General features: G+C 42.2%; 1 protein-coding gene across 3 annotated transcripts in view; it reads left to right on the forward strand.

The window, feature by feature from the left end:
- Positions 1-24,097, forward strand: part of cul9 (cullin 9) — a 62,758-nt gene extending 38,661 nt beyond the window's left edge. For all 3 annotated transcript variants that reach the window (XM_080740313.1, XM_080740314.1, XM_080740315.1), the window contains 20 exons: positions 2,586-2,731; positions 3,916-4,098; positions 4,560-4,717; positions 5,253-5,454; positions 6,075-6,264; positions 7,230-7,387; positions 8,156-8,282; positions 10,249-10,454; positions 11,295-11,527; positions 14,141-14,564; positions 14,966-15,106; positions 15,480-15,644; positions 16,595-16,758; positions 17,353-17,446; positions 17,538-17,612; positions 18,136-18,246; positions 18,342-18,459; positions 19,919-20,052; positions 21,007-21,098; positions 21,978-24,097. In XM_080740313.1, the coding sequence (XP_080596439.1) occupies positions 2,586-2,731; positions 3,916-4,098; positions 4,560-4,717; positions 5,253-5,454; positions 6,075-6,264; positions 7,230-7,387; positions 8,156-8,282; positions 10,249-10,454; positions 11,295-11,527; positions 14,141-14,564; positions 14,966-15,106; positions 15,480-15,644; positions 16,595-16,758; positions 17,353-17,446; positions 17,538-17,612; positions 18,136-18,246; positions 18,342-18,459; positions 19,919-20,052; positions 21,007-21,098; positions 21,978-22,194 (3,338 nt within the window). In that variant the 3' untranslated portion in view covers positions 22,195-24,097. The remainder of the gene's footprint in view (positions 1-2,585; positions 2,732-3,915; positions 4,099-4,559; positions 4,718-5,252; positions 5,455-6,074; positions 6,265-7,229; positions 7,388-8,155; positions 8,283-10,248; positions 10,455-11,294; positions 11,528-14,140; positions 14,565-14,965; positions 15,107-15,479; positions 15,645-16,594; positions 16,759-17,352; positions 17,447-17,537; positions 17,613-18,135; positions 18,247-18,341; positions 18,460-19,918; positions 20,053-21,006; positions 21,099-21,977) is intronic.
- Positions 24,098-27,259: the final 3,162 nt, after the last annotated feature.

A 27,259-nucleotide genomic window follows, 5' to 3' on the forward strand; every position in this document is an offset into this window, starting at 1 on the left:
AATTGTCAATAGCTAAAGCATAAAATAATGGTAAAAGTAATAATGCCTGTCTAAATTGGTTAAGGTACTGTAGCTGATCTACAAGCTCACAACAAGTAGATATAGATCGGCTATTCAAAGTATTTTACAATGTTTTTCAAAATACAAAACAATAAAAAAAAAAGGCAAAGAAGTTTAGTGATAAGGGGTAAGGCATGGACGAAAACACAGCTCCGTATTCTAGTAAGTTCTCAATTTGAATAACACGCAACATTTCACTTGGTTTGTGCAGTACGCGTACAGTAGGTCTGACTTTGTGCACGGCGCCACGATAACTTGTCCTGCCAGAAACAACCTTTTGTCGTGTAGATTTGAGTTTATTTGTGATTATTGTTAATTTTTTACCCGTTTGTGATGAATTGTACAAAACCTCCCTATTTAAAGGGGGTATGTCTTAGTTACGAAGTTAACGCTTTGTATTCTGACTTCAATAGAATGTTTGTTCAGGTCCCCAAAATGAATGATCTGTTTACATTTCATAGTGTTCCGGTTCCATGTTTGTCTGCTGATTTAGTTTTTTGTTTATCCCGTATCCTTTATGAGGCCTTTCTCTCCTGATTGGACAAACTTGATATCCCGATCTGAAAATGTATTTTTGTGTTGACTAACGAGCTGGAGAGACAGGGAAATGCCCCAGGGTTTCCTGCAGCACTTTACAGGCCAGGCGCCCCGCCTGGCCAGAAAACCCCCCCGCCCCCCCAAGGGTATAAAATATTTTTTTTTTTTTTTTTTTTTTTTTTCAAAAAAAATTTTTTTTTCAAAAAAACTTTTTGGACCTCCAACAATGTACTAGGCATGATCGCGATCGCGAAATTGCATGTTTAACCCCCATACCAACCCTATCTTTCAAACATGGCAGCCATGTTTGTTTACATTTGAAGAAAACATAAGGGCTGGTATCTCCTGAATGCCTGAACGGATTTCCAAGCGAATGTTTTTGTTTGAAAGCTGTGAAAAGCGTGTACATGCATAGTGCATCATCTGTGCACGAATTCGTACACCAGCGTGCACACTATTTTTTTAACCCTTTGGTGGCGAACCGGCAATATAAGTTATTCAATGTTGAATAAATGTGGATGATAGCATGTAGTTGTGTTTTCCGTCATCATGGGCACATTCATGTGTTTTTTATAGGGCAAAAATAAGAATTAATATTAAAAATTAAGTGAATTAATTACTCGAATTAATTAATTAATTAACAAAAATTTTCGGCGCATGCGCTTCGCGCGTGCGCCATGAGATCCCCCCCTGGTCAAGACTTTTTCCTGCAGGAAACCCTGTGCCCCCTGCTACTGAACAAACACTATAGCAATGAGTTATTTCAGAATGTAGAGCTATTTAACACTGTTGCTGAACAAACACTCTATAGCAATGAGTTCTATTTGAATGTAGAGCTATTTAACTCTGTTACCGAACAAACACTATTTAAATCTCGCTAAATTACAGGTTGCACAAAACAGGGCGGCTAGGCTTGTCCTGGGCTGTTCTATGAGAACTAGTATTGAAAAGATGCACTCCAGCCTCTCATGGCTCACTATTGAGCAAAGGATTTCTTCAGGCTTGGCAACATTTCTCTGTTGTATTATTAATTCAAAGACTCCCTTGTTTCTGTTTGACCAGGTAGATTATTGTAATAACAGACATTCTTACAATACTAGATATGCTGCTAATGAACATATTATTGTACCTAGTTCAAACACTAATTCAATGAAAAAAACTGTAATTTATAGAGCCATAGACTATTGGAACAAATTACCCTTGAGCATTCGTCTAACTCAAAATAAATCAGCCTTTAAGAAAAAAGTGCTGAGGTATTTACTGGAAAGCAGTTAGAAATAGCTTCAGGATAAATTAAATTGTAAAAGTTATATCCTGCTAGGAGGTATTGAATCTATATCATATTAATGTACTAATGTGAATTAATGCAATTTAATGTTGTTATAGTTTTATTGTGTAGCAATGAGTTCTATCAGAATTTAGAGCTATTTAACACGGTTTCTGAACAAACACTATAGCAATGGGTTCTATTTGAATTTAGAGCTATTTAACACTGTTACTGAACAAACACTATAGCAATGAGTTATATCAGAATTTAGAGCTATTTATCACTGTTACTGAACCAACATCATTCTATACTCTATAGCAATGAGTTCTATCAGAATTTACCAAAGACATAATGACTTACAGTGCACCCCCTTTAAATAGTGTGGTTTTGTAGAGTTTTGTGGCTGCTATTCAGATTGACATGTTTTCTTGTCTTCACAGATGACAGACAGACTTTGTGATCCCATGACTTTGGCTGCTTTCTCTCATTTTCATTGTGATCTTTTCACCCCTCGACTCGTTAACGTTGATGAGACTGAACTATCGTTTCTGTTACTTTCAGACTACAGAGAAGGAAATCATAAAACGCGACGATGCTTATTTTCTGTCTTTGACTGCTTCCATCGTTTTACTTATTTTCCTTAGTTAGTTTATTTTTACTCTAAAGTGACCTTTTTTATTTAATTGGTGCAGTTGTTGACCCTCTGAGCTCCTTCTTTCAGACGGTAAGGAGGGTAAGAACAAAGACGGAGCTGCATCCTCCACGTCCGCCGCCTTAGCTGCCTCTTCCTCGGCCAAGACCAAGATGAAGGCCAGCAGCAGCATCACTGGCATTGCCCTCTGCTGGCAGGGAGTGGTACAGAGCCAGGTCAGTTTATAGCAAACTCTTTTGACTCAGGGCACCCCTGTAAATTACCTTTTAATCAACGGCACCCCTGCATTACACTGTTAACTTTTTAGAATCTTCACCCTCCCAATGACTACTATGGGGATTAGCAGGGATGGGTCTAGCGTATAGTATGGGAATGGGGGAATTGGCTTAACACTAAATTGGGAATATGGAGGAGAGAAAATGTTTTCTTTTATTATCCTTTATGGGCAGGGTCTCTTATTTTTGTACTGAACTTTTACGTACCGTGATGGCCTCAGATCGTGTGCTATTTTGTACCAATGATTGTTGTGATGGGAATGGGACTTGGGGTCTCATCACTGTGTGTGTGTGTACCTGCCTCAATGTGACACTGTACCGTAATAAAAAAGATTTGAAAAGAAAATAATCTTAAAGGCCTATCATATTACGCCAGGTAAATACTGTGGGCATCTTTCCACCTGAGATACGATACGTAACTGGGAAATGTCGGTTTCCATTGGAACAAATTGAAAATAACATTTATACTTGATGTATAACCACTTGAACCCCAGCATCCCCCCAGCAGCTTGTAGATCAGATGTTTTTGGTGAAGAGAGTTGAGGTATATGGAATAAGAACCCATCAAGTACAGTGCAAATCAGATATGTTTTTATCTGATTTGCACTCAATATAGAGGGGTCTAAGTGGTAAAACTGAAGTGATTCCAAATATCAAAGTATTCTGAGGCACCCCTGGACTGGCATCATGGCACCCTAGGGTGCCACAGTGACGGCACCCACTTTGGGAAACCCTGGTTTATACACTCGCTTAAAAAAAACATTAAGAACTGAGGCCCTTTCTACAGATGCCTTGTTCTAAATCAGGAGTTCTCAAACTTTCTTGCAAAGGTCCCCCAAAATGATATGTACGCATTTGGTGTTTAAGATTTGTTTCAAAATAAAATGTTAATTATTATTATTATGTCCATATTGGAGTCACATTTGTTAATCAAGTCTGAACAACAGGAAGAAATAATAAAAACTTCTTAGCCTTTTTCAAGACTGCATGAAATCAATCCGACTCCAATCTGGTTAGGAAAAAAAATATCTAATATTTTCACAAAAAACAAAAAGTATCACTTAACCCTGCTTTTAATTCCAAACATTGCTAATGATATGTGTTACGTTGTCACTGGCGTGCAGGTGAAGAGCTTCCTGGACCTGTGGTGCGGCCACCCAGACTTTGTGGAGCGCTACCGCTCTCTGTACCTGCGTCTGAGGAAAGGCATGGAGGAGCTGTTTGGCATGCACACCGCCTTCATGCTGGCCCTGAGGAACGGCTTCTCCGCCGCCCTGCTGCAGATGTCTGTGCTCAACGCCATGCATGTGAGTACCGTAAGCCGGGTAGAGGCTAGCAGCAGGGGTCTTCCAGGACCCCATTAACGTGGAGCATGTTTCTGGGCATTATCTGCGGCGACGGGCGACAATAAAGTCGGCGAAAATGTTCTGTATATCTGCAACACAGAGCAGAACGAACACGGCGCAGCTGAGTCTAGTCGTTGGTCTGTGATTACTCGTGCTGATAACGGATCACTATACCGGCAGTTTACGAGAGGCAGAACGCGTTACTCCAGTCTGGGGGGAGTCCGGGGGGAGCAGCCGAGCAGGTTTTACATTTACACAAGTACATTTACTGAGATCTACAAGCTCACAATGCGTTACATTGCGATGCTTTGACCGTATGACTGTATGATGGAACTATTTGAAAGGTGAGACTACTACAACAAAGATCACGTGGTAGAAAGTAATATGCATTTGATCTTTGTGTGGTGTATGTGTGTGTGCAGGTGAGCGAGCGCTTCGCCCAGTACATCGACAGGCTGATCCAGGACAGTGGGAGGGACAGCAGCAGTGAGGAGACTCTGAGACGCCTGCATCAGTTCCTGGAACCCATGCTGTTCCTGTCTGGACTGGAGTTAGCTGCTACCTTCGAACACTTCTACAGGTCACTGTCATACTATTAGTACCTTTAACACTACTACAGGTCACTGTCATACTATTAGTACCTTTAACACTTCTACAGGTCACTGTCATACTATTAGTACCTTTAACACTTCTACAGGTCACTGTCATACTATTAGTACCTTTAACACTTCTACAGGTCACTGTCATACTATTAGTACCTTTAACACTTCTACAGGTCACTGTCATACTATTAGTACCTTTAACACTTCTACAGGTCACTGTCATACTATTAGTACCTTTAACACTTCTACAGGTCACTGTCATACTATTAGTACCTTTAACACTTCTACAGGTCACTGTCATACTATTAGTACCTTTAACACTTCTACAGGTCACTGTCATACTAGTAGTAGTACTGTAGGACCTTTTGTTTCATAGATAGGCTTGAAGCTTTTATGTTGCTCTGCAAGTGACAGAGGGGAAACAATATTTCATTTTATGTACTGTATGTATGTAAGTATATGGAGAAAGTGACAAAGTGATTCTGATTCTGTGGGTGTGTATGTGTACTGTAGGTACTACATGGCGGACCGCCTGCTGATGCCCAGCAAGCTGTGGCTGGAGAAGGCGGTGGTGGAGGAGATCGGAGCCTGCTTCCCCAACAGATACCCCCAGCAGATGCTGAGGAGCCTGAGGGAGTCACAGGAGCTGCAGCAGGAGTTCCACCTCTACCAGCTGCAGAAGATGGACCGAGCCCTGGACGACGAGGATACAGAGGTCGGTGCTTAAGCGCGCGCGCGCTTGTGTGTGTTCCGCTGCCAAATACATATTGTCACTTAAACTAATGGCCCAAGTCATTTTTGGAGGAAATGTATATTTTTTGCCTAAGTCTGCTCCTCATGACATTGTGGCCACCTCTGATAAAAACATCTAACTCCTAATTGAAAAGGATCATGCTTTTCTCACCCCTTTTAGTATTATGGTCTATCTCCCTAGTGTGACTTGGGCCAAAAGAAAATGGCCTAAATCTGGTGTTATCAGTAAACAATTTGGCCTAAGTGAGGTTTAATCCTATTTTATCGTCATGTGTTACATAACTGACAGTGTCATTTTTATGTCAATAGTCATATATTGTTATAAACGTGGGTCCGCATCAATATGCCGACGGGCCGGTATTCCGACACTAAAACTAACCCTAACTCTAAACCTAACCTCAGTAACCGTGATGAGTAGTAACTAACATACAGCGGCCCGTCGGCATATTGAGCGGACCCCTATAAACGCTTGGATTAAGAAATATCATAGTTTTGTTTTGGATGAGGAAAACGTTTGAGAACCACTGATCTACAGTGCATTCAATGACAACAGTGTTGTCTAAATGTGTGTTTGGTGTGCAGCTGATGGAGGACTGGGCTCCATCGGAAGCAGCATCAGAAGAGGATACAGAGGTTCAGATCCTGGTGTTGTCTCCTCGCTGCTGGGCCATCCCTTCTCTGTGTCACCTGGACCACCCCGACAAGCTGGGGGGTCACCTGCAGCCACAGCTGGCCTCCTACCTCAAGCACTTCACTGACTTCTACATGCACAGTTAGTATTATCACCACTGATCTACAGTGTTGACTTCTATTTGCACAGTTAGTATTATCACTACTGATCTACAGTGTTGACTTCTATTTGCACAGTTAGTATTATCATCACTGATCTACAGTACAGTGTTGACTTCTATTTGCACAGTTACTGTAGTATTATCACTACTGATCTACAGTACAGTATTGACTTCTGTTTGCACAGTTAGTACTATCACTACTGATCTACAATGTTGACTTCTACAGTATTTGCACAGTTAGTACTATCACTACTGATCTACAGTGTTGACTTCTATTTGCACAGTTAGTATTATCACTACTAATACTAAAGTGTTTATTCTGTCGACTAAAACAAATGGAAAATATTTCTGTCATTGTGTCCGTGTAGTTTTTCAGAGAATTCTCAGGAATGCAACTCTGCCAGCGATTTTCATGATTTTACCTTATTTTGAAGGACCCACGGAAGTCACGGGTGTGACCACGATGAGTGTACTCGCTGTTTGTAACATCAACAGATCATGTCTTCTTTCACCCAGTGAAGAAAAATAGGCGATCTTTAGTTATGGTCTGTTGGGAGCAGAATCCTAGATAAATCCACTTTTCTGAATTCTCTATCATTGGTCTGAAAAGAAAACCAGAAATCCCGGTGGCCTCATCTCCCGAAGGATCATGGGAAATTGAGTCCCTGCTTGAGTCACTGCGGGGTGTATAAGACTGCCGTCTGATATTATACAATGAAAAGACCGATTTATGCGTCTATGGCGGCCAAGTGAAGTAAAATCTGAAAACGCGCTTTGGCGTAAATGGCGGCTAAACTCGTGAAACTCGGGCGTAGCAACCTGGACAAACATATAATATCTTGGGAAACTCGTTTTATGGCAGTCAATGAGTTTTAATCTAATGCGTGTCTCTCTCTCTCTTTGTGTGTGCGTGTATGTGTGTGTGCGTGCGTGTGTGTGCGTGCAGGTCAGTGTCTGTACGGTGGTGTGTACTCCACCCATCAGGCGAAGCCTCGGCGTCTCCAGTGGACGTGGTTGGGTCACGCAGAGCTCAGTTTCGGCTCCGTGACGCTCTACGTCTCTACTGTACAGATGTTCATACTGCTGCACTTCAACCAGAAGGAGGTATTAAATACTCACAACAGAATAAGATTCATTATTTTATTCGGAATGACGCTTGAATCAATTTTCGGACCACTTTGAAAGGAGGCAGCGTTCTCGCTTTAGTTTGTTGCTGTCGGCTGTGAGCAGAATGCTCGGTTTGCACCGCGTGGACATCAAAGCCTCCCGCTTGCTCCGCCTCACGCCGAAGAAAAACGAGTGCACCTTTAACAATCTTTCAGGTTTTCCAAACATACTGCGACATATACACTATAATATAATGCACTTCTTTGCAATTACTTCTCTCTCTTCCATTCTGGAAGTATTGGAAAACAAGCCCTCTGGGCTTTTTGGGTTCTCCTTCCTGCACCATTGTATAATCGTACTAGGACATTCACGAATAGTGATTTTTAGTATTCGAATTATTCGACCTCAAATTATTCGAATATTCGACAGGGCTGGCCAAACTGTCAAATTAAAAAGTAAGCAAGAGGCGAACATTGTGAAAATAGCCGATCTACATGCTCACAACGCTTCGCGGTGCGAGGCGTTGTGAGCATGTAGATCTGCTATTTATAAGCTTTATAAACTATATATTTTTTTAAAGAGAAAACAATAAAATTAAATAAGCGAATATTCGACTTTGGTGAACAAAGTCGAATGTTCGAAGATTCCAATATTTGGTGAATGCCCTAAATCATACTATTGTGCTATTTGCAAACTGTTACAAAGTATTTAATCAACTAAATGCACTCTCTCTCTCTCTTTCTGTCTGGTCTCTCTGTGCATTAGGAGGTGAGTGTGGAGCATCTCCAGCAGAGCTCAGGACTCTCCCCCACGGTGTTGGCCCACGCTCTGGGTCCTCTGACGGGAGAGACGGGCGTCCTCGCTGCATCCCACCCTGACCAGCTGACCCAGGGTAAGATTCACAACCCTCCCTGATCTGTTTTTTCCCCCCGATAGGGTACATTGCGATCAACCGATCCAGTTATTTGGATTTCAGGGGTTAACCCATTCAGAACGCGTACACATTATTATTGTGTATCATTATTTTGTGCTTTAACTATTGAAAAATAGCAGATATACAAGCTCACAGCGCTGCGAGCTTGTAGATCTGCTATTTTTGAAAAATTGTGAAAATTAGAATTTTGACCCGATTCTATAAGTGTCTTTTGAATCCTTCTAAGACTTTTTGAAAAACCTATGTTTCTATGTCAGCAATCTGGCCAGCCATCGTCAAAGAAAAGGTCCTTTTCACTTAACTGGAGCTCAGTTAGTCTGTTCTTGAGAGACTACTATGTCAGTGGTTCTCAAACCTTTTCATGTGAAGGACCCCCAAAATTATATGTATTTGGCCACGGACCCCCATCTCAAAATATTTAGTTCCAGGGACCACCCAGAAGCAAAATTTGAGTTACAAATGTTCGCTTTGAAAATACATATATTCAAAGATTTGCACACATTTTCACGACTTTTTCAAAAATAGCAGATCTACAAGCTCGCAGCGCGGCACTCGCGCTGTGAGCTTGTATATCTGCTATTTTTCACTGGTTAAAGCATTCAATAATTCTAGGCCTAAATTGGTTAAAGTTCTCAGTCCTGGCGACTGATTTCAGTCTTGAGGATTCCATAGGGGCCTTTTCTGAGATCAGTACAGATCTGAAAAATAATAATAATAAATAAGGTGTAGGTGGAGCGATGAATGACAGTTTTCAAAACGCTAGTCAAGTGATCTCCAAACTAAAAAGCAATTAACTTCAAGATATGAGTATTTGAATTGGCCAGACTACTGTAGCAATAGAATACAACAGAACTTAAGAAGATACTTCTATAAAATGAAGCATGGATTGGCACACACACATTCAGTGAAGGCAGTTCAGAAATTCAGGGAAACACCTAGCCTGATTTCAGACTCAGCTGAAGCTTGAGTCTGACATTGTGCCCTGTTTGAGCGATTTCTGGAGGGGAGGGACTTTGACGGCACGGATTGGTTATTTGTTAAACCCACCCCCACCCCCTGCGCTAATTGGAGGAGCCATCATTTCGGCTCCAGAAATTACTTATTATGAACACAATTCCAGACCTCAGAATCAGTCCACTCTGAGAGTGGGCGGGTCTATGGGCTGCATCCAGGCTAGGAAACACCTCAAATATTGGTGTTTCAAAAATCACATATTGGGACATGGTCTGAAAATACATTTCAGGCTTGGACTTTCTTTTGGCTTTAACCCCCTGGGGTTTGGATCGATCAGAGCACCTGGATTCACGCGTTGGAATGCCGTGATTAGAGGCAGGAGAATGTTTTTGAGTTCGGTTTCTCCCCGACTCCTCTCCTACGGTTATTACACTCGCCTAATCGCAATTATTTCAGATGATAACAATCATTTTTGGCCTAATCGTCATAATCATTTTCATGTTGAAAAATGTTTCTATATTTTCAAAAAATCATGGAAATGGCAGATCTACAAACTCAAAACTTGAGCTTGTACAGTAGATCAGCCCTTTCTACAAGTCATATAAAGTACAGTATGAACTTATGCCCTGTGCAACTTTTGTTCACGAAGGCTAAAATACAAGTCCACAAGTAACACATGGTGATGCGATGCTTTGTGAGCTTGTAAATCGACTATTTCCCCTATAAATGTACAAAGAATAAAGTTATTAAATATGCCAGTCATTCCTTGGTATATTTAGTTAATTTGTCATAATCTGCCCTGTGCAACTTCAAAGCCAATCGGAAATGTAATTTTTATTCACTTACTCCAGTGTTCAGCGACAAAAACACAATGAAATCGTTAATGGCAGTTATTTGTGTGACAATTAATCGTCAAGTAGAAATGTCATAATTGTGACACAGCCCTACTCTTCCCCCCCTCTCTCCCCAGGCACCCTGAGGCTGACCCAGCAGGCTCTGTGTGACAGTTCAGACGTCACCCCCAGGTGGCGCCGTCTGCTGCCCAGACAGACGTACCTGAGCGTGGACGAGGACGCGGCGCAGATCCTGGAGAGGAAGAGGAACTTCCTGTACTGTCTGATTGTCCGCATCCTCAAGGAGGAGAGAGAGCTGCACATAGACAACCTGGTGTTCATGGTAAATATTATTCACCCATTTAGGCCTAGAAATATTGAATGCTTTAACTATTGAAAAATAGCAGATATACAAGCTCACAGCGCGGCACTTGGTGCCACGCTGTGAGCTTGTAGATCTGCTATTTTTAGTAAGTCTTTGAATCAGGGTTCCCACGGTCATGAAATTCCTGGAAATATTTTGATATTAGACAAATATTTTTCCAGTACTGGAAAAGTTTTGGAATTGATCAAGGGTCCTGGAAAGTCATGAAAAAATATTAAGCTATGCATAGTTTGTGGCTATTGAATTTGTTAAAAACATTTTCTAAAACACACAAAATATGTAATTTTGCCGAATGGGCTGCATGATCATATTCTGGAAAAGTTATGGAAAAGTTTTGGAAATTCATTGGGAAAAATGTGTGGGAACCCTGTTGAATATATATATATATTTTTTTAAACAAACATTTGTAACTCAAATATTTGCTTCTGGGTGGTCCCTGGAACAACATATTCTGAGCAGCCAAATACCGGTACATGTAATTTGGGGGGTCTTTGATGTGAAAACATTTGAGAACCACTGATTTAGAAGAAGCATTTAGAAGACATTATAGAATCAGGTTCAAAAACATTTCAAAGACTTGCACAAATGTTAACAATTTTTTTTTAAAAAGAGGGAAAAAAAGCTTGCAGCGTGCAAGCTTGTAGATCTAATATTTTTTTTAATAATTAAAGCATAAAATAATGGCTAACAGATTTGCGTTCAGGCCTAAATGACTGAAGGGTGGGTTCCATTTGATATCCCTCACCCATCACAGCAGCTCATGAATCTTGCTCTCTCTCTCTCCCTCCCTCCCCCCAGGTGTTGGAGTCGTGTCATAAGCACGAGGCGCCGGTGCGCTTCTCCTGCAGCACCATGGACGTGCTGTCGTGCGTCACGCACGTCATCAGCCGCGGCTACGCCCAGCGCAACGAGGACAGCCCGCACATCCTGCAGTACCTGCCCGAGGACCCCTCCACGCCGCAGAAGGGCCAGGCGCAGATCTCCTTCTCCCGGCTGGACCACCACGCCACGGAGGGCAAGGCAGACATCAGGTCCGACTCCAACCTCAACCCCTTTACAGAACCCCCCGAAGCGTTTATCATATGATTTATTAGTGTTAAAAATCATAAAGAAAAAAAATAAACAATGTATGTATGCACTATAATCTGTGTTTGGTTTGAGTGTTGTTCCTTTGAGAATGAAATGTGCAGTGTGTGCACGTCGCTGTGGGTCAGGTCACAGGTGTTGGAAAAATACTGATTATATCTGTAACACTGGAATTCAGGTTCCATCGTATGTTTTTGGGCTTTTATGCCTTCATTGATAGGACGGTAGACTGACGGGAAATGGGTGAGAGAGATTGGGAGTTGACACGCAGCAAAGGCAGTCGGGATCGGGACTCGAACCAGCGACACGCTGTCAGGCTACACTGAGCCTATGTGCTATGCGCCTGGACCGTTAGGCCAGCGGGCGCCCCTCCATCGTTTGTTAGTGACGTATCGGGCCAAAGCGGTGTCGCTCGAGCAGCTGCTTTTGACAATCACATCTTTGTCAGCTCATCAAGAATCTTGATTCTCAACCTGTGGGTCGGCACATGACTTTGGGGGGTGTCACCAGATGACAGTAAAGTGACAATGTAAGGACTTTTAACCATTTTTACTGCATCAAATGTATTTTCACGATTATCTCTGGAACAAAATGTAGTCAAACAAATAGTAATGCCTCGACTCCTACAATTCCAAGTGCTTGTCAGGGTGGGGGGTTGGTGTTGAAATTTTTGGGAGGGTTGCGGCCTGAAAGTGTTGAGAACCCCTGATCCAAGATGACCTGAGAAATATGTACTGTAGAAATGTGGTCATTCCTGCCTTGCACCCCCTGCTCTTATTAAAGAAAAGGCTCCAATTGTGGAGTTTCTCCAGTGCTTAATTACGCATTATTACGTTAAAGATTATTTTCTGCTTTAACTATTAAACAATCGCATATATACAAACGCACCGAGTGCCGGGCTGCAAGCTATTTTTGAAAAATCATGATCAATGTTTGCAAATCTTTGAATATTTATATTTTTAAATAAGCATTTTTAACTCAAATATTTGCTTCTGGGGGAGGTGAGGTCCCTGATACATAATATTTCGAGATGGGGGTCGCATGCAAATACATAGCTTATTTCTATTTAACTTAGTTTTTTCATATCACACAAAAATGTATTCACTCCATTGAAGTGAATGAGGTTTTGGCCGGACTTCACACTTATTACCGTAGTAAACATTTTCATGAATACTCCGTTTTCAATGGCTTTGTCGCCGCCATGCTGAAAGTCATGACTAATGCCTCATTCACACTACAGATATATAGTTGAACGTTTTGCTTGGTAATTCAATGTAATCTCAATGGAAACCAGCTTTAAAGATACAGGAGACGCTCAGGACAAAGCTTTGAAAGCTTTAAAGCTGGTTTCCATTGAGATTACATTGAATTACCAAGCTAAACGTTCAACTATATATCTGTAGTGTGTACACAGCTTAAGACTGTTTTGCATCCGTCTGTCCGCGTGTGTCCTTCCGTCTGTTGACAGCTAATCACCGCTGGCACATTGGCAGCGAAAATGTGCACGCACACTCCTTTGGTGCCAGAGCAGAACCTCTGCCCCGACTTCTTCACATGGGCCTGTTATAGCGTCACCAGGAGGCGGATTTGTGCAAAACATTTTTGGACAGTATTCCTAAATTCTTTCCAAAAATACCACAAATCGGTACACGTTAAAAAAATAAAACGTCTCTTTCCGATTTTTCAGATTCCATCCTGATTGGCTAAGATTGGCTTCCTAAGTTTGCGGGAGTGCTTTGTTTTGAACAAAATGCCTAAAATCATGAACACAGTGCAGTTTCAGTGAAACTTTGCGCACATATTCCCACTAGGCAGAGGAAGAAATGCCATTAGAGATTTTCAGCCTCATGGTGGCTATAACGGGCCAATTCGTGTTTTTTCTTATAACTCCACTGATCAGTGTAAAACTTTGTATGCAAGGAAAAACATTTACCTGCATTTTTCACATATGCCTTTTATAGCGCCACCAAGAGGCCGACTTATGTAAAAAAATATATATATAAATCACGCAAATCGGTACACAGTATCTCTATAGTCATGCGATCATAGCTTAGGGGATTGGACCATTTTGAACAAAATGCCTCGAATCATGAACGCAGAGTGCACTTTCTGTGAAATTTCTGTGAAATTTTGCACACACATTCCCACTAGGTCGAGGAACAAATGCCACCCCAGGGGTTGACACGAAGGTCTCGGAGGCACTTGCCCATCGGGCATGTACAGGTCATGTTCTACTTGTCCAAAAGGTCATGCCCACTTGCCCGAAAAGTAAATAGAATTTGCAGCTCGATTTAACACTTATTTTTTTTCCTTTCTGGGCCTCTGTGATAAAACATTTTAGAGGACCCTGGCCATGTTCAGGAGTTTAGAAAGATATCTGTCTGTGTTGTGTTTATAGACGTTTGAGTCCCTTCTCAAATGCACTTGCCCGTTCGGGCAACGCCGAAAGCAAACTCCACCTGCACCAACGTTTTATTTACCTGCCAGGGGCAGGTGGGGCAACCCTTAGTGTCAACGCCTGCAATATCTCCGTTCTCGTCTCCCTCCTTTCCCTCCAGCCTGGTGGAGGCGGGACTGCGCCGCCGCTCCTCGTCCGAGGAGGAGGTGGGCGTTCTGGAGGCGCTGCACTTCTCCCTGGGCCGCACGCTGTCCCAGGAGGAGGTGCGCGCGCTGATGTGCCGCACCGTGGAGCAGGTCTCCGCCACGCTCAGCCTGGACGCCGACCGGGCGCGCCACCTGCTGGTGCACTGCCGCTGGAGCGTGGACCTGCTGGTGCAGCGGCACACCGACGACCCCGACGCCCTGGCCACCGCCGCCGGCCTGAAGAACCCCGCCCCCGACGCCACTGCCGGACCCTCCTCCTCCTCCACCTCCTCGGACCCCCAGGCTCGTCCCCCCTCCACCTGCCCCGTGTGTCTGGTGACCCGCAGCGAGGAGGAAGAGGAGGAGCCAACGCTCTGCTGTATGCACTACTGCTGTAAAGTATGTTTTTTTTTTCTCTTTTTTTTTTGCACTATTCTTGTATTTTTCTTTCTTTCTGTTGTCTTGTCCTGTTGTATGTTATGTTGCAGCATGCATGTCCATGACAAATTTACCTCGGGACCAAATAAATTAATCTTGAATCTTGAACTTCAGATAACAGTGCTATTTTCGTGTGCTGCTTTCACGCTGGCCTAACAAACATTTTCACTTGTTAGATTTTATTTTTGCTTTAATCCATGAAATTGTTTGTGTGTGTGTGTGTGTGTGTGTGTGTGTGTGTGTGTGTGTGTGTGTGTGTGTGTGTGTGTGTGTGTGTGTGTGTGTGTGTGTGTGTGTGTGTGTGTGTGTGTGTGTGTGTGTGTTGTGTGTGTGTGTGTGTGTGTGTGTGTGTGCGTGCGCAGTCGTGCTGGCAGAAGTACCTGACGGCGCGCATTGAGCAGAACCTGCTGATGAACTGTGACTGTCCAATCACGTACTGCCGTGCCCAGCCCACCTCCCACTTCTACTACTCCATCCTCACTGACAAGGACACCATCGCCAAGGTAATCACACAAAAACAAACACACCATCAAATGCTCCATTTGCACACTAGCGATGCACAAAACCAAATTTGAATTTGAAACTGCGCTGGTGAAGATAATTCAAATGTTCTGAATAATAATGAGACCTCTGTAACCCTCGATGTAATTTCCCTGTAATGTGAGAGAGATTGGCACCGAACAACGCCCGGTTCGAACCAATCAGCAGCAGCTACGGGGAGGGAGGGAGAAATGTGAAAATTTGAGAAACACTGCCTTTTACACTTTGTTTCTCTCTTCTCCTCCTGTCTTCTCTCTCTCTCTCTCTCTCTCTCTCTCTCTCTCTCTCTCTCTCTCTCTCTCTCTCTCTCTCTCTCTCTCTCTCTCTATGTTTCAGTACGAAGCGTCCTTATTGCGAGGCTATGTGGAGTGCTGCTCCAACCTGACGTGGTGCACCAACCCCCAGGGCTGTGACCAGATCCTCTGCAAGGAGAACCTGGGCAGCATGGGGACCTGCTCCAAGTGCTGCTGGTCCTCCTGCTTCAGCTGCAACTTCCCTGAGGTCTGTCTGCACGCTTCAGCACTGTTGATTTTGGCAGCAGACTCTCAATGTAGTTTTGAATAAAATGTAATTTAGTTTTAGTCATATTGTTTTAGTCTTAGTCTACTTTTAGTCCTCTAAATATAAGATTTTAGTCGACTAAATCTACAGTAGATTTTGTCAACGAAAATGTATTTTGGTGAGCCTTGGCCCTTGATGGCGTCGTAATGGCAGATTTTACACTTGGTTGCATGCTGAAAATAGCAGTTATACAAGATCACAACGTGTCGCGCTGCCAAAGCTAGTTATGTGGACTTCTTTTCCGCTATGGGAGTCGCTCTCCATTCCGACATGTCACCACTCCGAAATTGACTTCTTATTGTCGGAGTGGCGACACTCCCATAGGGGTTAAGTTTAGGGTTAGGGTTAGAGATAGGGTTAGTGTCGGAATGGAGACATGTCAGAAAGGAGACATGTCGGAGTGGCGGGGTGTAACCGTCTGCTATATAATTTACAATACCGGTGGTTCTCAAACCTTTTAATTTCGAGGACCTCTGGGTCCATTAGGTTCCATTTGTACACTCTCAGAGTTACAGACCTTTAATAGTCCATTTAGAACCTCCTATTAGGAATAGTCAAGGGAACCGTTAAAGGACCATTTCAACCAAATCTTAATTTATTGTTGTTTGGGACACGATCAACACAATCTTGATTTATTTTTTTATGCATTTTGCATCATATGATGCTTTGCAGCATGCTGAAATACTAAAATATATTTAAAAAAAAACACAGATTGAACATAAAAAAATAACTCAGGATTGTGTTGATCGTGTCCCAAACAACAATCTCTGGTTGTCCCAGAGGTGAAATGGTCCTTTAAGGAATCGTACCGTTAAGAGGGAATAGTTAAGGGACTGGAATTGTTAAAATCTAAAAGGATCCCAACCCTAGTTGTCCCCCCTCCCCCCCAGGCCCACTACCCAGCCAGCTGCAGCCACATGTCCCAGTGGTTGGACGACGGGGGCTTCTACGAGGGCATGAGCGCCGAGGCTCAGAGCAAACATCTGGCCAAGCTGATCTCCAAGCGCTGCCCCAGCTGCCAGGCCCAGATCGAGAAGAACGAGGGATGTCTACAGTACGTCTACGCACACACACACACACACACACACACACACACACACACACACACACACACACACACACACACACACACACACACACACACTCGCACACTTAATGTCATAGTATTTTTCGTAAATCAACGCCCTACATAGCAGGCAAAATAACAGTTGACCAGAAGCTGTCCTTGTAGTCCGGCTAAAAAATATGTATATTTAATAGTTAGCTGACTAATAGTTAGGTTACAATTCACTCTAACTAACAAAAAGGTTTGTCTTGTGACTCAGCAGCCATGTATGAAACACATAATACACACAGCTGACCTAAAGGTTGCATTTATATAGCGCATTTATCCAAGGCGCTTTACATAGATTGTGCATTCACGCATTCATACACTGATGACAGAGGAAACCATGCAAGGCACCAGGGGGGTCTTGCTCAAGGACACTTCGACACTAACTCTGGGGGAGCCCAGGATCGAACTGGGAACCTTCGGAAGCTACTTTATATGATTAATTACAGCAAAATAAATAAAATAAAATAAACATCAGTTTGCTTTATTTTAATGAACCTTTCCAATAATAATCTTCTCTCTCGCTCTCTCCCTCAGTATGACCTGTGCCAAATGTAACCATGGTTTCTGCTGGCGGTGTCTGAAGCCATGGAAACCAACACACAAAGACTACTACAACTGTTCAGCTATGGTGGGCACACACACACACACACACACACACACACACACACACACACACACACACAGACGTTTGTAGAAACTCCATTGTGTTTGTCCTTCAGGTGAGCAAAGCCGCTCGGCAAGAGAAGAAGTTTCAAGATTACAACGAGAGATGTACTTTCCACAACCAGGCCAAGGTACTGTCACATGGGCACGCACGCACATGATTAGTTTTGGGGGGTCCCCAGTTCAATTATAATTATTTTGGGGTTTCCCCAGTTCAAATATGATTATTTTGGTGGGTCCCCAGTTCAAATATGTTTTGGGTGTTCGCGGCTTGAAAAGGTTGAGAACCACTGGTGTAATAATAACACATAGTTATAAAAAAAGGTTAAAGTACAGTAGCTACTACGGGAAAATAATGTCATTGGTGTATAAAATACACCAAACTTTATGCACATGTACAGCTGTGGATGATTTTTCATTCTCTTTGCTCTTTTGCACTCTCTTTCTTAAGTCATTATTACTTATTATTTTATCTTTAGATGTGTTGTTTTTTGTTGTTCTGCTGTTATTGTATATACAGTACCTCTGCATTGTCTGAAAGGAAGCCGAACAAAAATAAGTTTCACTCTTATGTACCTGTACTAAAGACGTAACCATAAAGTACAACCTTGAACCTTGAACACTTGACTCACTGTGTGTTTTGTTGTGCTGTAGGACTTTGCCATCAGCCTGCAGAGTAAAGTGTCCTCCATCAATGAAGCTCTGCAGATGAAGTCTCTGAGCTTCGTCATCGATGCATGTAAAGCCCTGGCCCAGGCACGCAAGGTAACACACACACGCACGCACGAAAAAATACACTTTTCATCATAGTTTTAGTTGATGAAATCAACACGTTGTTACATTGTGTTATTATGGTGTAGGTGCTGGCCTACTCCTGTGTGTACAGCTACTACAACCAGGACACGGAAAAGATGGACACCATGGAGCAACAGGTGGAGGCCTTGGACCTCCATGCCAACGCCCTTCAGATCCTACTGGGTGAGAGAGATCTGCTATCACTTATTGTTTAGATCCTACTGGGTGAGATATATGCTATCACTTATTGTTTAGATCCTACTGGGTGAGATATATGCTATCACTTATTGTTTAGATCCTACTGGGTGAGATATATGCTATCACTTATTGTTTAGATCCTACTGGGTGAGAGAGAACTGCTATCACGTATTGTTTAGAACACTGGTTTTCCCCAGCAAAATGACAAAGAGTCCGTAACCGAATGGACCCTTATAGATCTTTAACTATTATTTAACGCGTAAAATGAAACCAAATCCATTTGGTTTCATTTTACGCTCTCAAGAGTTAAATTATTGTTAAACATCTGCATTACTTATTTTACAAGAAGCCTACACAATTAGAGAATGTAGAATAATTGTTATTTTGATTGACCTCTTATATCTCCTATGGTACTACATCAATACAGCATGGAATTTTGGACAAAATTGTATCCAACGATAACAAACTATTCTAGGTTTTGGGGTCTGAGAGGCTAAATCTGATCAAATGGTGTAAAAAGAATGGACCTTGATATGAAACTGACTTAGAAGACTGATGCTATTGGTTCTTGGTTTTCGTGTGTTCGTACTTCACAGAGACACTACACTGACGCTGTGTGTCTGATGTGTGTTTTTACCTTGCTCATTGTAATGGTGCGTTCAAACCTGGATAGTTTGAGTGGCGATAACATACAAAGTGAATGCAAAGACTGGGTGCGGCGTGAACAACATGAACGCTTGCTTCGGTATCCTCGCCCCCAGTTGGAAAAATCCAACTGAAGCGACCTTTTCTTCCCCCACACTTCATCCATCGTGTCCTGACAGCCAATCAGCCTTGATGTTGTCCGGAGACACAGAAATGTTTTGGGTGTTTGGTTTTGGGACTCCCTTTTTTCCAGGTGTTTCGCCTTGATTCTGACGTGACATAAATATTTTTTTCTTTTTCCAACGCTGACCAGCGTGACCAAAGTTAAGCAATTCACCCTTTGTCAAGTCCCGCTCGTTGTCCCACCCCTCTTCACACTCATTGGTTGCTGTGTCTTGGTGGGACACTCGGTGGGACACTCCATCCACTACAATTGTAATTCAGTTGCTTCGTATTGTTATTCTGTGTGTTCAATTCTCATTTCAAACTTGGTTTCAGTCAAATGGAGCTGCTCAGTGGCAGTATAGTGACTCAGCATGTTTTTAAATGTTTTTATTTCTCCAAAGATTATGTTTTAGCAAATTCAACATAAAAAAGGCGGAACCAGGGCGGGACAAGGCAGATAGAGCCTGCTGGTTGGTCAGTCAGGGACCAATCAGAAGGCTAACAAAGGGTGAATTGAAGTGACTAGAGACAGATATATCTGTTCAGGTTTGATTGCACCATGAGTGGCTCTGGATGAAGGGAGGTCAGTCTGCTACATGCCTACGTTGTCAGTAACACAGTTTGCTTCCTCCAGAGGACACTTTGCTGCAGAGCGTGGACCTGGCCTCCTGCGTGCGTCTGCTGAAGCCAGAACATCTGAGCACGGGACAGCAGCTGAACCAACGCATCCAGGAGAGACTGATGGCCATCCTGCAGCACTCCACACAGGTACTGTAATTCTAAAAAGTGTCCTCTGAATTTCTTCAACATTTCTGAAAAACAAAAAAAAAAAAAAAACATGTATATCATTGGCTCTCAAAACCTTTTCATGCAAAGGACCGACAAATGTCATGGCTGTGGACCCCCATCTCAAAATGTGTTGTTCCAGTGACCCCAGAAGCAAAGATTGTAGTTAAAATGTTTGATACTTTAGATAAAATAAACACAAACTGAACTTTTTGAGCGGTGGTCACAACGCTCCTATACGTGGCCGTGTGTGTGGGTCTCTGTCCGTCCGTCCGTGTCTGTCTGTATGTAGCCTAAACTTCGGCGCGTAACTAGTGCCGCACCATTTACGCCACTCGCGCAATATATACATCAAAATGTGCGGCTCGGCCGGGAATGGTGTGCTATTACCTTTCGTTCCGATCCGCCTTACCATGCCGACGTAATCGGCAAAAAACATATAATGGGACAATGCAAGAAATCACTTTCAAGTATTTTTCTCTCGTAAACCATAGGAGCTATAGTTTCAAACCTCGGAGAGGAGATTCATAATGATTTTAAGAATGAATCCAAAAATAATTACATCACATTATTTTTTCCCTGGATTCCTTGGGTCAAGACGCATCTCCCCATATAGGCCACGCCCATTTGCGCCAGGATAGATTTTCCGCCATCTTGAATTTTCTCCAAAACACACTTTTTGCTCCTTTTCCTACATATTTTCTTCAAATGTCACAAAAATCGGTACACATGATCTATGAGGTGGGTAAACCACCGCTCAGTTCACACGGGTGTGATTTTTTATTATTATTATTATTTATACCACTTAAAGCCCTATTCAAAAATGATTAACCACTTCAATCCCAGCATCCCTATTCTGTAAGGAACACTGAGCATGAATATCTGAAGATTCCAGAAACTCTGCACTACATCATGTTCTCTGTCTTTGACCATCAGGACTTCCGGGTCGGCTGTCAGTCCAAACCGGGTCCAGAAGCGGAGGCTGCCCAGGGCTCCAACATCTCCAACAAGACGGACGCCAATAAAAAGTCAGTATGTCTGTAAATAAAACGGTAATGTATTTATTAAGCGGCTATTAAAAAGTCGTCCTATGTCGTTTTCTGCCACAATGTCCTTACCTTTTAAGCCCTTTGCACACAGGACAGTTGCGTTTTTTTCGTTTGCGGCATGAATAAAACGCATTGGATTTGGTGTGCAAGGCCGTGCGGAATCGGCGCTGCGGATCCAAAAAGGAGTCATAAAAGGAGTGATGAGTTTTTTACCGCATGCGACAAGACGCACGAATCGAACTGGGTTCGATCGAGAAAAAACGCACGGCGGCAGCCACTCGTCGCACGGCTAATTCGGAGCCGGTGTGCATGAGGTCATAGAGAATCATTGTTTTCTTTTCAAAAAATTATATTGTCCGTTTTATCCGTGCGGTTAACGCGCCTGTGTGCAAAGGGCTTTAACGTGGGCACGTGCGTGTCCATAGTGCACTGCGGCTCTGTGAGCATGCCTTGGTCAGCTTTCGAAAACAACAGTGATCATCCACGCGACCATGTCTGGCAGTCTGCACTACAGCTGCTAGCGTGAAAAAAGGGAGTAATGCGTTGGAGTTGCATCCCCAATGCAAGTGTTGTCCTGCACCCTGTTTCCGGTTCACATACATCCGTATCCGGTCCCAAACAGAAGTATTGCCTCTAGAGTGTTAAAAAACGGCAGATCGGCGATCATACTTTTAATTGTTTTATAGAGATTAAAGAATATTAAATTCTCGGGTTCCTCGGGCATGGCGGAGAGAGACAGCTGCATTTTTTTCGGGATCCTCAGGTTGTGGAAATAAATGTGTTAACGGTGTCATCTTACCACGGGTTGTGATGAATTTCTCCTTTAACACTGTCATTTAACCATATCTTCTCCTTCAGGGCCAAGTCGGCCTCGGACTCGGACGACTCGGACAACAACAACCGCGAGGGCGGCGAGGAGGACGCGGAGGAGGAGGACGAGGACGACGAGTACGACGAGGAGTACGTCCCCGAGTGGCACGAGGACTACGACGAGGACGACATCGACGAGGACGACTTCTTCTCCGAGGACGACGAGTCGGAGAACCTGGAGAGAGACTTCAGCCCCTTCGACTGACACCCAGCGACGCCACAAACTTAAAAAAAAGAAGAAAAAACACTCCGGTGGGCCGGGAAACCCAAAAGTAACGACATCGAGAAGTAGTGAAAATAGCCGATCTACAAGCTCGCAACGCGCAGCGAAGCGACGCGTTGTGTGCTTGTAGATCTGCTGTTTTCCACACCGAGCACGCAGCGAACGCAAAACACTCTGGACGACGGGAAACCCGAACCGCTAACGGATAGCAGCCGGGAAAAAAATAGATTAAAAAAATGACGGTTCACTGTTTTGTTTTTTGTTTTTGTAGAGGGGGAAAAGAGGAGGAGGGCTTACTAAAGACCCCTGGGGGACTCAACTGAGGGTTTAAAGCTGTTTAAGAGGGTTGGAAAATAAACCTGTGGAGGGTCTCGTAACGATTATTAGAACATCAGATTATTATTTTTCTTGTTTAATTCAGAGTGAAGATAATTTAAAATAATCGAGGGTTTATGTTAAAGGCTTACAGTATGACCTCAACTGTTATGGACATCATATAGTATGTTTGATATCAAAGAATAAAGAGAAATTAAAGACATTAATAGGAATTTAAGTGGTGATTAGTTTCTCTCTCTCTCTCATGACCTTTAACCATTCAAAATGGCTGCACTTGTGACATTCTCTGTCTCGTTTTGACTCTGTAATAGCAGTAGGATTTTCTCTTTAGTTTTCTTCTGAAGCTGGGGATCTAGTTTTTTTAGCCTGGCAAACAATACTGAATTCACATTCTGTTAGTTTTCTGCAGAAGACACATGGACATGTGAATTCTGCAACGGTTTACAAGGCTAGGGGATTTTTGGAAAGCAACGTACCTTTGTGTTTGAGATGTTTGTTAGGGGAAACAATAAAGGCCTTTTGTGTTGGGTTTGATACCAGTTCTATTGCTGCTGTTTTATGTTGGATTTTCTTTTTTCTTTTTTTTTCTTTTTTTTTACACATGCAAATTAATAAATAATTAAGAAGGGATTATACTGTCCATCACAAGACATTCTGTCAGGCCTAAATGTATGTATGTATGTATGTTGTATAGTTGTTAATTGAGTTGGCACAATTACATTTTTTTTGTTAGTTTATTTCCATCACAAGTTTTGCCTTGATTTTTTTTCTTTAAAAGAAAACAGTTTGCCTTCATATTTGAGAAAAAATGATGAGAGAGAGAGATCACACTTGGGTTCCATGCTAACTTTGGGTTTAGATTTAAGGTTTATTTGTAAAAAAAGAAAAAGTATATGTTTTTTTGTTTAACGTCAGCGCTACCAGAAGGCTTTATGGGTTCGGTTCCCTGCATCTGAAAATGCGATGCCGCGTTGAAGTCATGGAGGTGAATATGCTCAGCTGTCGTCCGGTTTACGTTTGTCCTCCTGACACGTGGACTCTCCTCCGCCTCTTGAGTTTCTGCAGTACTGCTGTGTCTGAAAGTAACACCGCCACAAAAGCCTGATTGGTTGCGTGCCAAGAAAATGCACAATCTGCAAGTTCACATGCGGCGCACACCACGATGGGTTGTGAGCTTGCAGATCTGCTATTTTCACAGCCTACCCATCAGGCTTAAATGAGGCTTAGAAGTGTAATGGTTCAATGTTGCATTATTTGCTGAACAAAAACAAAAAATCCAAAAACACAACAAAAAATGTATGTTACATGCACACGTTTGTTTTGTTTTCCTCCTAAAGGATATTCTCGTTTGTTTTTTGTTTAAGTTTAATGTATGAACGCGATGTTCTGTACAATGTTTAAGCGTTAAAAAAAAGCAGATATCTGGTTTCCCAGTGTCCGGTATAAGCTGTAATTTGAGAGATCCTATATTCTTATTGTTCATGTTCCAAAATGTTCTATCTTTCAGAGTTGGTTGTGTGAAGTCGTGCGACTTCAGCAGGCAAACTAAATAAAAGCTGTTTTTTTTTCTGCTGCCATGCAGGCCGAAACATGCTTATATTGTGTTTAATTCAGACTACATTTACATGTATTGATAAGTCCATTAGCTAACCGTGACGTCAATCAGTAAGTTTACCCCAGAATATGAATGAGACTTAAGGGTTTTTAACACACAAAACTATATCTATTTTATATCATTCAATCACCGGTGTCTTTGTGGTGTTGAGTTGGAACAATTTTAGAAACTAACCATTCATTTACCGAATGTCTGACCGTCTGTCTACATGCTGACATCACTGATACTACACCATTTTGCTGCATGCTGAAACAATGCCCAAATTTGGAGAGGAGCATGGTGACATCCACCATGGTAACAGCCGCAAGCTGATGTCCTCCATCTGTCTGCATGCTGACATCACTGACAATAAACGGTGTCGCCACCGACCACCGTAACAGTCTCATGCTGAAACAATGCCTACATCACAGAGAGGCATTGCACAACTGGATTTAACCCATTCAGGCCGGGTACACATTTTAGTGTATGGGAGGGGCTTATAGTACATGTACAGTATATATCAACATATTTGTTTTTGTAGGCTAATTTCTGATTTGGGCCTAACTATAGGTTAGGCCTAAATGTGGAGACTGTTCTGCCCAACGGGCACCGGTCTGGGTTCTCCAACATTACTTCCTACATTCAATCCCTTATACTGTGCACACCCCCGGGCACAGGACTAGTTATAATTTATCGTTATAGTGCTTGGTGTGAATGACCCTTTAGACCAGTGGTTCTCAGTTTCTGATTTCAATGGACTCCATTAACTCAGAGTGTGCAAATGGAACCAAATGGACCCATTTGCACACTCGTGAGTTACGGACCTGTGTAAAGGTTGATCTTGGACCCCTCTTCCATGACCCCTGAGGGTCCCTGGACTTGAGGACCACTGCTATTCTCCTTTTGCACAAAGTAGTGCAATGCAAGATAGAGGGCGCCAGATCCCTTTGAGTCACACCCTACCACTACTTCCTGTTCATCCAGAGCATTGATTCTAGTCATTTTCTCCATTAGATTTCTTTTAACTTTTTTCAACTTGTATTACTTGGGATGGTAAAAAAGATGAGGTAGACAAAATAAAATGTAATAAAAGTAATAAAAGTTGAAAAAAGTTAAAAGAAAGCACTTTAATCTAATGGAGAAAACAACTAGAATCAATGCTCTGTGGATGAACAGGAAGTAGTGGTAGAGTGTGACTCAAAGGGTTCTGGCGCCCTCTATCTTGCATTGCACTACTTTGTGCAAAAGGAGAATTGGCTATGTTCACACTGGAAGCTCAAATCAGATAATCAGATTATCTATCCAGATTGGAATCAGATTGGTTTATGTTTTTGTCTAGTTTGAACAGCAAAAAAACTAAAACAGGTATAATCAGATCTGAACCACATTCCTACAGTAGTTTGAAATGCAATTCAAATCTGATTTCTCTTGTTTAAATAGTTTTTATTAAACCACAAAGTTGATGACACACCACCACCACAGTACATTTACTCAAGTACTGTACTAAAGTACAAGTTTTGAGGCGTTTTTACTTCACTGGAGTATTTCCAATTTTCCTCTACTCCACTACAGTACATCTCAGAAGCAAACATTGTACTTTTACTCACTATAATTGTTTGATAACTTTAGTTGCTATAGTTACTTTATAGATGTTGATTGATGGAGATTCCAAGCTAATAGAAACTGCAGCCTTTCTCTTCCTGGAAGTTTAGTACTGAAACAGAAGTCGTTTTGCATAAAAATAAATATTGATAATATTGTTGGAAATGACCAAACCTACCAATGATGTCACTGGTATGCAGGTTTCTGAGCTGTGCACATCTGAAACACAGGAATTTGACACACAGTTGCCATCTTTATATAGGCTGTATACTGCATTAGTGAGGACCAATTATATGAAGATGGGTAAGGTTGAAAATGGGTGAAGTGGTCTTTTAAAGAAATAGTTCATCCAACACATGAATTCAAGGAGATTTTCTTTTTTTGTCTCATTGCTGAGCTAATGATCCAATATTTGACAACCGGTCATAGGCCTGGACCTCTTTTTCTCTCAGGTGGAGCTTGGCAGTCTGCCACTTTCCACAACATCACTTGTACATCATGTAGGCAATATGTTCCTCAACACGTGGTGCAACTGGCTGTTGTTAACTTGTGACTTGTGGCACCCACTTCACCCAGCACATCAGGGTAGCCTGGTGCGTTCCCTGTCAGCAACGTTTTTAGTGCTCTGATCTTGCCTTTGCATATGAATATGAGTTTGCAATGCTCCATCTGTACTTTACACTGTACCTGATACACCCCAACAGGACAAGCACTTCAGTTTCATCCCTGAGCATGTGTATCACACCCATCGTTGTCTTCTTTTTTTTTAAGTTTCAATACTGCTATAGAAATACTCTGTTAGAAGTAAAGGTCCAGCATTCAAAATTTACTTGAATAAAAGTACAAAAGTATTGGCATCAAAATGTACTTAAAGTACCACAAGTATGTACTCATTATGCAAAATGTCCCATTTCAAGTTTTCCAATGTAAATAAATCGTTTGAAAATGGCAGATCTCCAAGATCACAATGTGTTGCACCGCGACACATTGTGAGCTTGTAGATTGTCTATTTTCAAATAGCCGAAATGTATTAAGTGGTTAATGTAATAATCTAAATCTACAAAGTAACTATAGTAACTAACATATTTAAATAATTGTAATGGAGCAAAAGTATAACGTTTGCCTCTGAGATGTAGTTGAGTAGAAGTAAAAGTTCTGAAAACTGGAAATATAGTACAGATAACTCAACATTGTACGTACAGTACAAGTAAAAGTACTAATTTATTACACCACTGCAAGATTTTATCTCAGAAGAATATGTCAGAACTAAAGATAATGTATGTGGCACGATGGTTAGTGAATAGTCACAGATTACCAGTATGGCTATGGTTACATTGTCTCTGGTTTGATTCCAGTCAGAGTCATGTGTTGTTTGTCTTTCTATCCTCAGCTTCACTCAATACAATAATAAGACAAAAGGAACGCTCACACACCAACATAACTACGAAGTAAATGTCCACAGAGATTTGGCAGATAATGATTCTTTAATGATCCACAGAGAGACACAATCAAAAT

Source organism: Nannobrachium achirus, assembly GCF_963921795.1.
Source record: "Nannobrachium achirus genome assembly, chromosome: 13".
Classification (NCBI taxonomy): Eukaryota; Metazoa; Chordata; class Actinopteri; order Myctophiformes; family Myctophidae; genus Nannobrachium; species Nannobrachium achirus.